The sequence below is a fragment of the Asterias rubens genome, chromosome 11, assembly GCF_902459465.1.
Source record: "Asterias rubens chromosome 11, eAstRub1.3, whole genome shotgun sequence".
Classification (NCBI taxonomy): domain Eukaryota; kingdom Metazoa; phylum Echinodermata; class Asteroidea; order Forcipulatida; family Asteriidae; genus Asterias; species Asterias rubens.
Genome location: NC_047072.1, coordinates 14,379,498 through 14,397,855, shown reverse-complemented (window position 1 = coordinate 14,397,855; position 18,358 = coordinate 14,379,498). Strand labels below are relative to the sequence as shown.

Sequence of the window (18,358 nt, the reverse complement as noted above, 5' to 3'; positions counted from 1 at the left end):
AACACATTTTTGTGACCTGGATTTGGAAAGCTTGTTGTAGAACTTTACTAAGTCTCAGTTAGTGATGACTCATCATGGTCATACAATTGAAACTTTTGGTAAGTTTTCAGAGTGTTTCAACGGCATTTATAACTTCAAAATTTTATTTTATTTTAAATTAAACTAATTTGTCTAAGGTTGTAATTTCGTTCGTTGTCAACATACAAGATATGCCCTAGATAGAACGTTAAATACTGACTTACTTACAAGTTGCAGAACATGACGAAGGACCCGACTTTATGGACTGACTTCTTTCTGTTTTTACCAATAAGCCTCTTACAATTATTTTGCAATTAATAACTGCACTCTGACACGTACATGTACTATGTCAATGATGTAGTGCTAGTGGTGTGGCTTCAGAGTATGCAATAAAGAATTTCAAAGAAAAATGCCATATTAATAGCCCAACGTTTACAACTGTTTTACTACCAACAGCGCGTATCAGTGACACGACAGTGAGGCTGCCGAGTTTTTATGATTCTGTTGTTTCATCTCACTCAGTTGTTCTGAAATACATTGGCCTGGATTACTCATGTAGCCTAACATTTAAAGGAAGTGGACAATATTGGTAATTGTCAAAGACCAGCGTTCACAGTTGGTGTATCTCAACACATGCATAAAATAACTACCTGTGAAAATTTGAGCTCAATCGGTCATCGAATTTGCGAGATAATAATGAAAGAAAAAAACACCCTTGTCATACGAAGTTGTGTGCGTTTACATGGTTGATTTCGAGACCTCAAGTTCTAAATCTGAGGTCTCGAAATCAAATTCGTGGAAAATTAATTCTTTCTCGAAAAATATGGCACTTCAGAGGGAGCCGTTTCTCACAATGTTTTATACCATCAACCTCTCCCAAATACTCGTCACCAAGAAAGGTTTTATGCTAATAATTATTTTGAGTAATTACCAATAGTGTCCACTGCCTTTAAAACAAGCTGAATGATTGCAGAGACAGTAGCTGTTAACTACTTAGAGTGTAGTTCATACACTCTAATTTATTTTCTTCAGCAGTCCATTCCTGCTCCGTGGTACCCGTGGGTAAGGGTAAACTCCATATCACGGCCTTGGTTGAAATTACATCATTTCAAAAACCTCTTAAGAGATTTTGAGATTTGAGATTTTTTATGTAAGACGCTATATTAAAAATAAATTATTATATTTTAAACTTGGATCCTTGTTTCAGACTGATTGTCTTTTATCTGAAATAGACCTTATCGCAAATACCAATGCGCAAGCGCAGACTGTTGAATGAGGTGCATTGTGGGATATATATGGATCAAATTTGGATACCAGCTAGACCACAATGCACCTAATTCCAAGCTTTACGCGCGCGCCCCGGTATTTGCGAAAAGGTCTATGGCTCTCACCCGTGACCCCTGTGTTAGTATTGTATCAGCAATTTGGGCATCTGATTGACTACTTTTTGTAAGTCTTATCAGTGGAGAACGGCAGTAATGTCGCCCTCTTGTGGTTCAGCTGCAACTATTATTTTGGGTGTTTTTTTTTTTGCCAGAGCCAGAGCAGAAAGGTGAGGAGGGCAGAAAAAGGTCTAACTGGTTTGGTTTCTCCCTTTTTACTATTTTGGAGAAGATTTTTTTTTATTCAAATAAGTCTTAAAGTTTGTTGATATCTGCCTTAAAAATAGTTCATTATTTCAATAAAAAAAAGACCATCGCTACCAAGAAATAATCATTATGATATGACCTACACACTATATAAGCTGATCTTTTAGAATAAGTTTTTTGTTTTTTGTGGTTTTTTTGTTGGGGGGGGTATCGTCTAGTTCGTTGTAATTTTTTAATGAAAGATACATTATAATTTAAAATAAGTTAAAGGAAAACTTAAATTTGTACAATCCATCTGCTAGTATTGTGGTTGTGAAGTAGGCTTACCGTTTTCAGGGGTACGGATTCATTTGTCGACTGTAATGCCATTCACAAACTCTGTTGTTGTTGCTGTTTAAGTATTTTGTTGTTTTACCCAAGAAAGAACCAGCTTAGCTCCATTTAATTCATACAATAATCTACATGTTAATTCAATTAAGAAAGAAAGAATTGTCTAAATAAAAAGTTAAAAACATCTATGACAAAAACTCTTTAGAGTACCAAAACTTGTTAGTGTTAGCTAAATGTATTTCCAAACAAAGGTCAGTGATCACCACTATTTCCCCGGCATTCTTAGATGCAACGGTTTAAAAAATTAGCATCAAAATCATGAAGAAAAAAAATCTTGTATGTAGAAGTAGGATTCAGCAATAATTTTTCCTACGTCTGAATTTTGTGCGGGATTAGCGGGATTAGGCCATGTTAGAAATAACGGCGTCGGTTCCGGTGTGCGGCAAGATATTCTGTCCCCCATACGGCAAACAAATGTGTACAAACTACTTCTGATAGCGCCCTCTTTTGAATCATTCTCCTACAGCCCACGTTAATTTCCCATTTATTATGGTGAAACGCAAACTGAGTAGATCCGTCCCAAAAGTTTTAGTGAAATCGATTTAGCAATCGGTGTCGGCGTTGGCGATAATCAAAACGCGTCAGTGAAGTCGGCTCAAGGGGCCGTCACTAAAGTCCCGTTTGTCACACTTGCGATGAGATCGCAAACTACAAATCCGTCGCTCTTGCTGACGTCACTGATTTTGCGTTTCACTTAAGTCATCGTAGTTGCCATGATATATAAAGGAGCATTCAGTTAGAGGATAAAAGACAGTGAACTTAATCGTCCGTCGTTGTATGGCACGGACGTTGTTATACGTCAATATTCTGCATGCCACGGTTTGATTACAACAAATAATTGAAGTTAACGTAGTTGAAAGTATATCCGACGAAATCAATTACGTAAATAATTCGTACATGGTGAGTACGGTGCTGGTAGGCTTCGTAAAGTAACGAGAGTAGCTTTTTAACGATTATTTTATGACGATATTAACTTTTTACTTGTAATTTTGACCTTGTCATCAGACATAAGCCAATGACTTTGAACTCATACAACGAAGTAAAACAAAACCCACAAGATTCAATAAAATTGGACCCCATTTCAAGAGTATTACCCCCATTACCCTCAAATCTGTCGTATAAAAATGTCTACAGGTCTTTAAATATGAGTATTAACTTTGTTCATGGTGATAATTATCTATTAATTGAAATTAAAAGTATAAACTAAAAGTTCTGAGACTGAAGTCTAAAGCTGCATGGGGACTGCTCACTCAAATTGCAGACGGAGATGAGTTCCGGTCATTCTTTGCTTGAACATCTCATCAAATGCTCCACTTTGAGCGGTTGTAAACATATTTTTCCAGTCGCCAACAGTTCCTAAAGAATAACAAGACACAATGCTGAACTATCGTATGGAAAAGTAACGAGCAAATCTTATAACCATGCAATGACATCGACTGATGTACCGCATTTGATTGTTTTCGTTTGGATTAATTAATTTTCATAATTTTTTTTTATTACTGGAATTGTGTTAAATTGTTATGCGCTCTCGAACAGGCTGGTCCCGGAGAGAGCGCAATAATAAGTTCAATAAATTATACCTTTCCTTATAATGTGGGGGATACCGATTTTTCCATGCGTTGTTTTTTCCCCAAAGGTTCCCTCGCCGTTAACGAAAAAAGTTGTCTTCATTGTTGCGACACTGGCATTTGATACAATCCTATCCAGGGCTTCGTCACTGAGAGAAATGTTAAGAAATCCCGCAATCTTTAAGACAGCACCACGTGTATCCTGATAGAGGTGAGGAAAATAATTAATTTGAGGAATTAAATCCCTGTCAAATGTTTCGATTTGAACTTGTTGAGACTCATGAAGAACCAATGGTTTGTTGGAGGTTTAAACCTCGACTTCGTCTCGGTAAAATGATCAAGAACCAGGCCTCGTTGGGATTAAACCACTAGTTGAAAACCTCTTCACCACACATTGATTCCCTTATTTATTTATTTATTTATTTGTTTATTCTTTACCCTGGGGAAACCTCTCAGTAAAACACTGTTTTTCCAGAGGTGCCCAGCAACTACATACACACTAAACAAAAATGTATTAATATAAAAATATATTTATTTATAACATTAATTAATATTAAAATACATACGGACTTCATATCCTCGTACTTCAGCAACAGAAGATTCTTATAATCTGACATTGTGTTAACGAAACTGATGGTATGATCGAACCAGGAACCCCATCTCACTGGGTGAAATACAAAAACAAGAGTTATCTTAGCAACAATATTTCCACATAAGATCTTCAGAACTGTCACGTCATGCATAACATAGTCGTCATCAATTTTTGCTTGGATGCATATTATTCTCAAAATAAAATAAATGATTTTTGTGATAAATGTATAATGTTTGATTGGACTTAAAGAACACAAAACATGTATGTGTAAACCCTCACGACTATGAGAAGTGAAGGAAAACGTTTTGGAAGATACAATATTATTAGACCTTTCCTAAATACTTCAATTTATCATAAACAAGTTATAGGCTAGATAATTGGACGATAGCTGTCGGAATAACCTGTCAAATCTGTATTCTGAAACAAGTTTTAAACACTCAGTTTTGTTACCTTAACTCGTCACCTTACCGAAATCAAATCCGACCTAACTTACTGTTTTCAGTGCCATACAGCTTGACGAACTCATCCCAAGAACAGAAATTAGGATACTTCCTTGGCTTTAGGAAGTGATAAAAGGAGACTGCGCTATCCTTTGGGTTTCTGATTAGAAATATGATCTAGTCACAGAAAGAGGAGAACAAGAATTTAAGTACCAAGGCTGCATGTTACTTATATCACTCACAATATTTTTAAAATTTCAACCTTGTTTTTTTCTTTTTTTTTCTTTTCTTTCTTCGAATCCGAAAGATGTGTCTAACAATGATTTAATGTAACTGAAAATCAGATCGAAATAGCTCTCCACCTTTTCGGTTAAACCAGCCATTATGTTGACTGATTTGTAATTGCTTAAAAATAAACACAGTAGACATACTTTTCCTTTGCCTTGACGAAGCTGTGTTGGTAACAAGGGTTCATACAAATGCGAATAAAACACTCTAGGTGACTCCCATCGCACCGCCTCTTCATACTGGGGCTCTCTGTCGAGGTACCTGTCGTAAGTTATTGGAGTGGTCAATCTACTGCGATCTATTTTGTCCTTGTAACCATCAGCATGTATTAGTTTAACAATTTCACACAGCCAGTTGTTTCCTGATAAGAAAGCACATTGAAAAGCGTGCAACTGTAAATCAGTTTGTACTCCTGGCTGGAGTGGAGCAATTAATGGAAATTGCATCCCGGCATCTCAGGTTAAAATTGCACAGCAGCTAGGTTTGAGGCCGTGTCCGAATTAGCGGCTACAGCTATGGCTATGGCTATATTTCCGTGTCATCATGCGTTGAGGTATAGGACGCCCTTAGCAACACACTTAGCAATAGCCGTAGGGAGGAACAAATGAGAAATGCCTGACTAAGCCACACTCAGCCCTCTGCGCTGATAGCGATGATGTTACTATGAATTAAGTCAGGGAACTATGCAATTACTCAAATGGGAGCGCCCTCTATCTATTTATCTATCTATCCATTATGATCTGCCCACCTCCTAGGAGACTGAGCCAATTCAATAAACCTTAAAGCATTGTCCTTATTAATCTTTAATTTTTGTTTGCTTACACGTATCCTACTACCATACCAATAAAACATTCTTCAGACTAATATGCCGCAGATGATGCTTGCTCAAATAAAATATACAACATCAAGAAACAAAACGTTATTATTTTGAAGATTTTTACGAAATAAGAAAACCATGGAGGTAAACAAATCAGTTGCAACGATGTTTCAAAACAACAATCGAACAAAAAAACAAACAAGGGGTGAAACAAACAAAAAAACAGCCAAACAAACCAACAAACACCAAAACAAACTTCGATTACAAAAATAAATACGTTTGTTAAAGCACATAATTTAAAGAACCAGATTGTCGGGTCGCGATAAAATCTGACATGATTGTATTTTCACGAAAAATCTTTTAAAAATTATCTTTGGCATTTTGTTTTTGTCTGTGTTCAAAGTAAACATAATATTACTATACAACATAAACTGTTATTTATATTAAGTATTTTTAATTGAATTTTTTTTTAAAACATCAGAAAGAAAGTTAGGCGCAGCTATTTCAAACTACAAACAAACAAACACGAAGATGTCTCGGACGGTTAACCGGCACGGGGTCAGCATTTCATCATAGTTCAACCATGGGCACAAACAGTGCCTCGTACCATCTTTAAGACCTTTTCAGTGCACCTTTTCTCTGTAAGACAGTAACACAAATGATTGTCATTGATATTGGTGATTATTTCTTCCACTATTTTGTAACACACAAAAAAAGTGGGGGGAAATATTGGAAAATCAGTTGGTTTGAAGAACACAGGGCGTAGGTTGTATTTAAGCAATTTGTCCAATAAACGTTATTGTGGAAATTTGTTCAATAAATTTGTTGCATTATATCGCACATGTTGTCGTGCTTGAGTTTCAAGGGATAAACAAATCACCTTTCCTCTTTTTCTTTTGGTTTTTGAGCAGCAAGGGATAATAAATCTATCCTTTCCTCTTTCTGGCTTATAGTTTGTGCACCCGACATTTATTTTGTTCTCCCAAATGAAAACATCTTCTAGAAAAGTTGCTATACTTAACCAAAAGAGATAAACAAAATTATGAACCTGTAATTGATAAAATTGTAGCCCTAATTCTATTTCAAAACTTGATTTTACCTTTAAAACAAGAAAAACACACACAAGTTTAACAGCTTGTACAACTTTCTTCTCTATACACAATATCTGCTTACCTCTGGTGACATTCGTATTGTTTCTGGGACCGTTTTTTGTTGTTTCATTATTGTGATTTAAATTAAAAAAAAAAAAAACCCATTAAATCCAAATTAAAAAGCCCTCTTGGGGGTAAGGAAGTTCCAGGCCGCTCCTATCCATACGCAATAAGATCAAACAAGCATGACCTTGTTGATGGTGATACCACGGAGCAACAAAGTGTGCAAGGGAAAAAAGAAAACAAGTATCATCAATTTTTTATATCGTTTTCATCCTTACAGTTGATTAGATTCTCCTCATCTATACTTTGTTTCCTAATTCTTTGGAAAACTTGTATGACGTATAATTTATTGAATTTGTGAAATACAATACTGATCGCTTGGACAGAGGCCTTGCTTAACTATACGCACCTTCTGGCCCAGATGCTTAAGTCAAGAAAATCAAATCATTCAATTAAATAATACACTCTCCAAATTGGTTTGAAGAAAAATGTAATAGAATGTACTCTTTCTAACGCTGTATATAAGTAGTTTTTCACAATGCAAAACAGTCGTTTGGAAAAATTCTTCAACAACGAAACACTTAAAAGTTACTCCGTCCGGTATTATTTTTACCATAGCCAATGCAGTTAAGCTAAATTATTTTGTTTTTAAATCTTGGTATTGTCCCTGTGACCTGCATGCTGTGTTGTTTTTGATACCTATACTTCAGTGCATAACACAGCGAATGGTCCAGAAAGTATGCTCAGCTTCTTTCAAGCATTGATAATAACCTGCTATGTACAGAGCCAGCCTGTGTATATTATGTGCGTTTCTAGATGCCATCTCATCAGGATATTTATTTACAACTCGGTTTCAAACTGTCATTAAATGGAGATTGTTTTTTTTACTCGTAAAGAAAAGACATGGATATACAGCTAGTTTTTTACACCATGTGTGTATTTCAATGCGACGTATAAAGGAGTGATGGTTCGGCACTTATACAAAATGCTGCTCTGTTAGCTCCTATAACTTCATCACTGACATGTTTTTATTTTTTTTATTTTTATAGTAGGCCTATATGCATCATCAGCATTCAGTTGAGAAAATCCGTTTTTGTTAAACATTATAATAGTCAAGACCATGAAAACGCTTGATCACGGTATGTGTATACATTATGCATTATCACGTTTTTGAGTTTATGCATTTGATATTATAAAAAAAAAACACACACACCCCCTTTTGTGCAACACAATTATGCACAAAACGTTATTGCCATCTGGTTTTGAATATTTAGCATATTCCCTCTTTCAGCCCATGCGGTCTAAGAATCGTTTTCGTTCAATTAAATCTGGATACAACCGTACTTTGCAGAGTTTTTATCCCACAGCTGTTCGTGTTCTAAATGACAGGTTTTAATCATGAATGTCTATTTCTGATTTTAATTCTTCGCACTATTTTTATCTTTCGTATTTCGCCTGTATATTGTAATACTTTTCAGAGTTGTTTATATTATATTTCCATGTATTTTTGTAAATGGTTAATTTTTACGGTAATTTGTATACAAAATAATATTTTAAGACACGCAAAACCAAAACGAATTTCACTGTACTAATATTTGTTTTCTTTTACAAGTGACAATAAAACATTATTCTATTCTATGGTTTCTGTGACATGCATGCTGTGTTGTTTTGGATACCTATACTTCAGTGCATGACACAGGAAATGGTATAAACAATGCCCAGCTCCGGTCAAGTATGTCTTCCTCCATGGGTCAAGCATTGATAAAACCTCCTTGATCTATGGCCTGTGTATGTGCGTTTCTAGATACCATCTCAGCAGGATATTTATTTACAACTCGGTTTCAAGCTGTCATTAAATGGGGAAACGTGTTTATAAAAAATCGTGAAGAAAAGACATGGATATATACAGCTAGTTATTACACCACATGATTGTATGCGACGTATAAAGGAGTGATCGTTCGACACTTGGAACAAATGCTGTTCTGTTAGCTCCTATACTACTTTATAACAACATGTGTTTTACATTGCATTATCAAATTATCGAGTTTATGCATCGATTGGCATAACATCTCCTAATTTGAATTATAAAAAAATTAAAAATAAATAAAACACACACATACGCTTTTGTGCACACAATTATGCACAAAACGTTGTTGCCATCGGGTTTTGCAGTTATCGGCGGGAAAACACAGTTTTGAATCTTTGCTACATGGTCAAGACACCTGTGCTTACTAAGTAAGGCCTACTTCAGTTTGTGATGTCACAACAGCGTTTTGGAGTAGGACCTAAATTGAAATGAAATTACACCAAATTACGTTTTCATATTATATTCTCCCTCCTTTAAACCTCGTTCAATCGACACACGTTCCCTTGGCAGAGAAGATGACGAATCTTAGGTATTGGTGGCTCGAAAAAAATAAGATAAGTGTTTGTTTTCTGTTCAAATTCGAGTTCGGCATCTGGTGATAGCGTTTCCCAAAACAATGGCAAGGTGTGCAGCGCAGTGAAGAAGTCGTCCTCAATACCATGTTTATTCGCCCGATCAACCGTCCACAGGATGGAGTACATTGAAGAGACATCATTTAGGTAAAATGCAAACAACTTTATCGAAGTTAGTTATAACATCATATCAGCCATACTTAATCATTAACTACACATTGACCATCATTGTAAGTTGAACTTTTACTGTGGCATAAAATCTAAGTGCACATGAAATGAACTTAAATGGTAGTTTAACCATGGTTTACAAACACCCACGACCAAGGGTGATTCAAAATGTCCTTATACCACCATGCACTAACTATGGAGGTAATCCATATAGGGCTAGTGGAGTAATTGACCTTATTGTCAACACCATTGACAGCCGGCCAGGGACAATCGGACATCTAAATCTATGTTTTCATGCATACATGTAATTCTATTTTACAAAATGCGTTGGGTTAAATCATCGTTGGGTAGAAGTTTACTTTAATTTTGTTTACTCAACTTTTGGGTAAACCAAGGTAATGTAAACAATTATTTCATTACCTACATTTTATGGTGTAGAAATCCAGTGGTAAAAAAAGTTTTAAAACATGTGGCGGCCATCTTGAAATTCGAAATGGCCTCCACTGGCAGATTTGTTTGCTTCATATCTCAGTAGTTTTACATTAATAGTTTGGTAACTTATACCGCTCACATGTTAACCTTTTCATTTACTTAAAGCCATTGGACCCTTTCGGTAAACAGTATTGTCCAAGGCCCACACTTCGTGTATCACAACTTCTATATCAAATAACAAACCTGTGAAAATTTAGGCTCAATCGGTCATCGGAGTCGGGAGAAAATAACGGGAAAACCCACCCTTGTATCCGCGCGTTTCGCCGTGGTCAGGACATGTGTTTAAAATAAATCCGTATATAATTCTCGCTATCGAGAATTGATATTGTTTTACTGTTTTCTCAAAAAGTAAAGCATTTCATGGAATAATATTTCAAGAGAAGTCTTTCACCACTACCTTCTGTAAACCCTGTAAGTTATTTGTAAATCTGTGAGCTTTTTTTTTCTGTACCGAAAGGGTCCAATGGCTTTAAGTAAAATTTACGTAATAAATTGAAACTTATAGTTTCCGTTTATGAACTTTTCACAACTGATATAAAATGCCCGTTTTACTCATGAAACGTGTTTGTCAACTTTCTTTTACATCACTTTTTTAACATTCTTTTTCTGAGTGCAGGTTGTGTCAATTGGCACCCCTCATAGCCAAAGTGGCTTTTTGGTCTACCTTGTTGTATTGATTTTACTCTCTGTACATAGGAGTGTAGATTCTTCACGAAGGGTGCCAATTGGCACCCCTCATATAGCCAATGTGACTTTATGGTATGCCTTTTTGTATTCATTTTACTCTCTGTACATAGGAGTACATGTATGTACTCTTTCCTGAAGGGTGCCAATTGGCACCCCTCACCCCTCATAGTCAAAGTGACTTTTTTTATATTCCGTTTATTATTTGTACATTAACGACAAACTTTATTTTTCAAGAAAATCACCCTGTTTAAATTTGTTTGAAACATTTTGTACTTTGTGTCTTAAAAGTATTGAAGATCGTTCAAGTGACAGTTTGGTGGAGAATAAAGTACCATCTGAAACAACATTAATGCTTTTGCCATTATGTCTGTTATTATTTCACAAATTTTGAGTTTTCTGTATTAAATCCATCGCAAAGCTTATTTTGAAGCCAAAAGAATGAGTTTCATGAAATGAACAACTTAAATGTTGCTTTGTTGAATTGTAACTTAGTAAAAAATAACTGAGATGGAGAAACACAGACCTAAGTTACATTTAATTTTCATGTTTCGATTTTGAAGGAAAAGTGGAAGTTTTCGACAAAGGTACGTTTTGGTAATGCAAAAACTGTGCTCGTGGAGCTACATCGACTTTTTGATTGAAAAAAAAAGAAGAATCATTAAAACATTTCTACAAAGTGTAAAATTTGTCTGTGAAAATGTTAAAAATGAATGATTTTGGTGACAAAAGAGAAAATTTTTCATACAAAATCTGCAAATCCAATAAAGACCAAATGTTTCCATAAGCACTTGACTATAGTTATCCATTATGGACTAATGGCAAATCGTGTCAACTGTCCTGTGACAAATGCATGTTAAGATTTTATTGTCGCAGTCATACACCATTTTTTTTACTCTGCTTTCTTTCAGGTTTGCAAGCAGTATTATGCTGTGCACTGTGCTTTTTTAAAACCCCAAAACGTTGCACGATAAAAAAGGGCAATTCCCAAGCAACACGCCGAATAAACCCGAAAGCAAAATTTACATACCTGCCTTTGGATATGCACAAATCCATACGTCATCGTGACGTACGTCATAGTTTTTAACAGCATTCAGTGATCGCTCTGTCACAAATTCAGCATACAAGATGCCTCCAATGCGTTTGCACCCCAATGCTTCCTGCAAGTCTATGTTATTATTAACATCAACATCATCCTTGGTGTTTGCCATGTCGTAACCCGCCAACGTTTACCTGGAATCTGAGACTGTAAGTGAGGAATACTAATCATAAATAATATCGGAGACAATGGGAGACTTTTTGAGAGCTCTGCCACTAGAGGGCAGCAGACCTACCAGGTCTAAAAATTCAAAAATTCAAAAATACTCGAAAAATATTTAGAAGTCTCTCAGCCTCTTGAAAATTAAATCAGATACATTGTCATACAACTAAACTTCAGATTTCTTCTGGAATCTGAGACTGTAAGTGAGGATTTCTTCTCAATTTTTGGTAGGTCAGCATTTTGGAATTTTTGCTAGAAAAAAGAAACACTCCCAAAAACTCATGCACACCGCTTGTTTTCCTTGGGGAACTCGTGTCCAGTATGTCCTGTTCCAGAACAGTTTGGTTTATGCTGGCAATGTGTTATGAAAAACAAAATACAGTTTGGCTAAATCTAAAATACAAAATCAAAAACACGCAAAACACAAGGTATTTGCTGTCAGTGACCGTCACTCATGCTTCCTAAGTTGTTGACATTACCTGGTGAAGAGCGCACGCTCTTGGTGATTGGCAGATAGTCCAAAGTTTCCCAGGTTTAAAAAAAAAACCACCCCAACACCCCAAAACACATTCAACAATTTTGGTTCAATTTCAAAAAGCCTGTAAGCATAAAAACTTGCTAAGCACCAAAATATGTTGCCAGAAACTGGTCACCAGTGACCAGCCGGAATTCTTAAAGTTTACATTGTTGCAACTGGTGTCCCACTTTTTTCTTCTTTGCAAATTCGCTAAACAGTATTTTCTGGTCCCAGCCAGGTCGAAGACCCAGCAATCAGATACAGAACGAGCGTATTTTGAAACGTTGAAGACACACGGGAGCAAACTAAAATCAAATCATCAAGTAAAAGTTGCGCATACGGAAAGAACTTGTTTTGCTACCAGGGTTTTAGATTGAAACATGCCTGCGTTTAAAGTAGATGTGATATTGATAATGAAAATATTATTTTAGCGAAAGATTGCGGTTATTGTAAAAGTAATGAAACGTAATCGAAAACGCTGATCTCTTCCCAGAATCTTACCTCAAGCTCTTCAAAGGAGAAACACACCGTCTCGTTGCAGGTTCCCTTGCACTGGGTTTGAGTCCCAGGCTTAGTCGATCACCCTGATCCCGCCAATGCATGCCACATTATTCATGTTATAATATGATAAGCTGATGATATTAACATAATTATGGCCCGACTCAATAAATCAACATCTGAAAGAACAATTGCACGATAGCCTTGGGAAGCCGCTGGGTCACGAGTTAATTTCATTCAGCGATTTGCGCATAGCGATCTGAAGAGGGAATTCCGAATTGCATCACAGCAGACAATAGCCATGTGCAGTTTTATTGTATTACATAATACAAGCAAACAACAGAAATCAACAAAATTATACTGCATTATTGTCGACGGTTCCGGGAAACGTCGCACTTTGCCTTATTAAACTAAACAATTAAAACAAAAATTGTGACAAACGTCGAATTTATTAAAATAGTTTGTCATTACCCTTGTTGGTTAGTGGCGTTCATATCGTCTTCTTTTAAAATGGCACACAAGACAAGTTAGTTTAATTCTGAAGTCTACTTAATATTAGAAGTTGTTTATAATTCTGAAGTCTACTTAATATCAGAATTGTTTATACCCATCCCGGAACTTCAGCTACGAAGAACCCTCGCAGGCAAGAGTGCATGCAGTTGCGGCACTCGAAACATCCTCCTTCTGCCCAAGTAAATTTCCCATGGGAGACAGAATCTCCGGCAGACAGATTCCCTGAAACGGACACCATGCGGCCCCTGCCCCACCCCCTTCCTCCCCTGCGTATTTTCTGACAGATGACAGTTTTCTCACAAAATACTGTTCAACTCCATCCCCCAAAATAAAAAAAAACTTATCTCCGAAATCTGCCTGGTTGGGGCCGTATGTAGGATCTGCGACGCGCGCACCCGGGCAAATTTGCCTATCACTGTATCTTTTTTCCAAGAAAGAGAACAAAAATAGTAGACCAGCCAAACTTTAAAAAGTGCTCTAGAAAAAAAAAAACGGCATAGTTTGTTAATGGCTGGCATCCACGCTTGATGCATGGATCATGGGCTCGGGAAGACGATTAGGGTGGATGCCCAGCTTGATTTTGAATTTTAAGGTCATTTTGGGGTAAAAAGGTCAAAAAAGGTCAAAAATAAATATTTTCAAAATTTGTGTCAAATTTAATCACATTTGATAGATCTATCCATAACATGTATTTTTAACTTTATGTTGGTACTACAAACCTATGTAATTAACGTATAAACTTTGACCTTGTGCACAAATGTATAGCAAAACGAAGTGTAAAAGTGTGATTATCTTGAAAAGGGTACATTTTGAGTATACCAATGTTTTTGCACTCCCCATCCTCATTGGTAATTGCGACTGACTCACACACACATACTGGGATCGAGGGTGTGTGTATCGTCCCCGTAGCTACGCCGCGCTGTAACTACACACCGCGCTTAACAATTACCGTCTTGACTTTAAGACTAACACTCGGTCCGCCGGTGTGGCGAACTGTGTACAAATTTCTTCTGATAGCGCCCCCTTGTAAATTTTCCATGATGGGGACAGAATTTCGTCCTCTGCGCCGCTGTCAGATGCAATTGTGTCCGCCATGTAATACTGTCCGCTCTGGACACTTTTGCATGTGCAATCGTGTCCGGGACTATGCAAAAACCGTTCGGTGGACATGTACATGAGTTTGAGTGTACATGTACATGTGTGTGCGCGCGATAGTATTGCATAGACATAATAATTGCATGCGACACTAGTCTTGAATTCAAGACGGATTGTTAAGCGCGGTGTGTAGTTACAGCGCGGTGTAGATGCGGGGACGATACACACACCCTCGATCCCAGTATGTGTGTGCGAGTCAGAGCTGCCTCGCGCTACCTACGACTGTTGCATGTGTAACATCGCACTGTGACTGTTGCATGAAAGGCAGACAAATATGCAGCGCCTAACGACTTGTCATCAAGTCTAATGCGACACCGGCGGACAGAATGTCCTTGGACACCACGCCATCCCTAGGCCTAGGTTGATCGGTTTTCTTCTTTTTCCTTTCTTCTGTGTATAACCTTCACTCGAAGAAAGTCGCACTGCCAGGGCACCGGGGGTGAACCCCTTCTCTTTACGATAAGTGTGTACTGGGTATGGGGTGTGTTGCACGCGTTGATAGTTCGTTGTAACAACACACGGGACCTACAGCTTTACGTCCCATCCTAAGGACGAAGCAGTGGTTGAGTGTGTTTTCAGGGCGAGGGGGGGGGGGGGGAGTTCGCCTGGCGCAATGGCGGACGGTGCATTTCCATAGACCTTATTGCAGATAGCAAAAATCCGACGGCCCGCAAAGGATTGTGGGAAATATTTTGCACCTCCAGTTATACGGTCGTCACGTAACGTGTTCTACAAAGTTTTTGTGTAAACAATAAGTTTGTAAACATTGACATTGTTTGTGGTGGACGGTCATGATTCTGTGGCGGAAGACAGTTTCACCCACGAATGGGTGTACCTCCATGCTTTATTTAGCCATGTCAGATGTGTATTATTAATACAAAAAACTACGACAATAATGCCATCGGACCAGTGTGCTTTGCGACTCAACGGAAGAAGTACGTACATACGTAGGTAGGCCTAGGTCCATGCATGTTTGTTTTTACTTTGAATGAACACAAAATAGTTTAATAAAATATCAATAAAGCTTGTTGATGATTTAATCATGACCGGGTCATGATAAATCATCAAGCATGTCAAGCCCAACAAGCTGTAGGCTACAATTTGAGTATTGTATAGGCTAGATGTTTATTGTATGTGTGATTGGTGGTAGAAACTAAGAAAGAAACATAGGCCTATTCAATTCTATATTCCTCAACTTTTTTTGGAGATATTGATATTATATTCAGAATATAATATCAATATTCTGATAATGATACTGCTCATTAATTAGCTCATAGTCATATTAGTCATGACTGACTTTCAGGGCAGAGTGTTTGGTAATGATTTCCAAGGCAAAAGATCATTCATAAATACCTCAATTAGTTTCGCTACTGCATTCCTGTTGTGGTGGAGAGCGCTTCACGTGGGGTGGGGGTGTTTAAAGTTAACGAGTGATAAAGACCAGCTGGAGCTGTTTATAACCGGTTGTTTTCGGATATGTTTAGATGCATAATATGCGCTGGTCTTGGTGCTAGATGTTTCACCGTTACGGGCGATGTTGGTGAGTTGGCCGCGCTGGGTGTGAAAGCAAAACAAGAAACATCTTGCACCAAGACTAACTACGCACACACCACACAATGCATCAGAAAACTGTCTCAGTCATTAAAATGCAACACATGTCAGGTCATCAAATAAGATAAGTAAAGAGGAAACAAGGGCTGAACGACCACGACCCTGCCTGTTTTAAACGCCTTTTTAAGAACTTGTAACCACTCATTTATTCCCTTAGTTTTTGTCTGCTTTATCTTTCAGATAATTACTTGTGCATCAACATGCTTCGTGACAGCACTCATATTGGAAGCAGTTACTCTCCCAGTTCTGTGTTCACTCCAAAGATGTGATCTGTACTGTTGTTTTGTGGACTCAACTAACCACATCCTACTTCTTTTGCTGCAGGAGAGCTCATTGACCATCTTCTGAATTGACTAAAGGCTGTGTGTGACTGTGTGTGTGTGTCTTCATGCTCTTGAGGCCATTTTTGACTGATGACACGTAAATTGGCGATGAAGAGATAAACGTTAATTGCAGAGTGAACTGTGACGCAAGCGTTCTGTCGGCTGTTGGGCTTTGAAAACACCTAAAGGTATCACAAGTGCTTCTAAATATGCCTGTGCGTGGCGTCCTGTGGTTGTAGGCTACAATTCTCAGAGAAAGTAGAAGTGTACAATACAAACAATAACACTGTCCAAACGTCCATTTCCACTGTCTTGAAGAGTTTAAAGCTTCATTTATTCTGGTTACTTAAATCATACAATAATACTTCATAATGCAAAGATTTAAATAATACCAAGGGTTGCAATTGCAAAGATCTAGAGGGTTGTAGTTAACCGCCTCAGTACAGTCAACATGAACAATACCTGAGGCAAACAAGGGTAGATAATAATTGAGTGAAGTAAACTGCAATGTAAGTGTTTTTAAGGGGCCATGAAAATACCAAGTGTGTTATAAAGTTAATATAACCAATTTAAATATTTGAGGGAAAAAAATTAAAGGATGGAAATTGTAAATAAAAAATTGTTTGTAAACAAATATATGGAACAAAAAGTGTGACAAGTTTGGATTTATTTTCAGCAAGAGTTAAATTATGTGTACCCACAGTTATCAATGAAACCTTTAAACTCTCACCATAAAATGGGTCAAATAATTACAGATGCTGGTTAGATTGTGAACAATTGTTTTCACACCAACCCCGGGAGTTAAATTCACAACATGCATGATATAGCATTCACAAACTAGAATTTGTCACAGGTTTTATACATAGCTGCAGTTTTATCATGGCGCAGTCATCTTTAGATTCCATTCCAACCTGTGGGTGTAGCAGATAGTCTGACCCCTCTTCTAGAGTCTTTTTGTGAACAAGGACTCTGACATGCATGACGTTTTTGCCAAAGTTGGCTGCAGCTTATTAAATATCAATTGTTTTAATGTTGGCTTTGTGAAGTCATGAGACAGCTTAATACATACAAGTTGCCTCTGGCAGTACTGAACCCATTATTAGTGGGCCCTGAACCACCTGACCACAGTGCCAGTCTACTTACTTGTTAATTTAAATCCAGATTTTGAAGATGCAGAGTTTGCAGAGAATCACATTTAAGTGCTCACAATACTTCTTCTTTGATGGCAAGGTTTGAAATGACTTTTCACCCACTTAAACTACAAAATGAGACCTATCAGTATAAAAGTTTAGAATCAGGGTTAACAGATGTACAAAATATAGCCTAATATTTATAAAGAATATAAAAGCGAGTTACTGTATAAATAGTCCTCTCAACATGGCTTTTTATTAGTCTATCATAACCAAAAATGTATTAATTGGGATAGTTGCCCCCAAAATAATAAAGTTAAATGGTAACAATTTCTAAGTAAAACCAAAAGGATTTATTTTTGAGGATGCCCAATGCAGAATCAATTTTTTTAATTGAATAAATCAAACTTATTTAAAAAAAAAAATTATATTCTTTTTTCAAATTCCTACCTTAAGAAGGGTTTTGCTCATGTGACCTAGTCCTTGCTTTTCGAATTACAAACCTACAAAAACTCATGGTCTCATATCATATGATAAAATTATAGACATAACAAACATACCATTATTACAGTACCAGTAGGGTCTAACAATAAAGCTTACAACTTGATGCTTTATGGTACAGTGTACTAAAGTATCATGTTTGTAATACATGCACAAAACAAAACACTAAGTATGTAATTATATTATGCACAGAATCATGTTCGTACAATA

The 18,358-nt window shown here is 37.0% G+C and overlaps 1 protein-coding gene across 1 annotated transcript; it reads right to left on the bottom strand.

Annotated features, from left to right (window-relative positions):
• Positions 1–1,404: 1,404 nt before the first annotated feature.
• Positions 1,405–12,980, bottom strand: LOC117296740 (sulfotransferase 1C2-like). Its single transcript, XM_033779783.1, has 7 exons — positions 12,919–12,980; positions 11,670–11,885; positions 5,029–5,246; positions 4,651–4,774; positions 4,132–4,229; positions 3,578–3,767; positions 1,405–3,353 (listed from the first exon to the last, which is right to left on the bottom strand). Exons 2-7 carry the CDS (start codon positions 11,848–11,850, stop codon positions 3,244–3,246), a joined length of 921 nt encoding a protein of 306 aa, XP_033635674.1. The 5' UTR covers positions 11,851–11,885; positions 12,919–12,980; the 3' UTR covers positions 1,405–3,243.
• Between the last annotated feature and the right edge of the window lie 5,378 nt (positions 12,981–18,358).

Coding starts and splice junctions, on each gene's coding strand:
- LOC117296740 (XM_033779783.1), bottom strand. CDS start 11,850: ATGGCAAACACCAAGGATGATGTTGATGTTAATAATAACATAGACTTG. Junction 4,775..5,028: donor TTCGTCAAGGCAAAGGAAAA/GTATGTCTACTG, acceptor TTCTGTGACTAG/ATCATATTTCTAATCAGAAA. Junction 3,354..3,577: donor CCCCCACATTATAAGGAAAG/GTATAATTTATT, acceptor GTTATTCTTTAG/GAACTGTTGGCGACTGGAAA.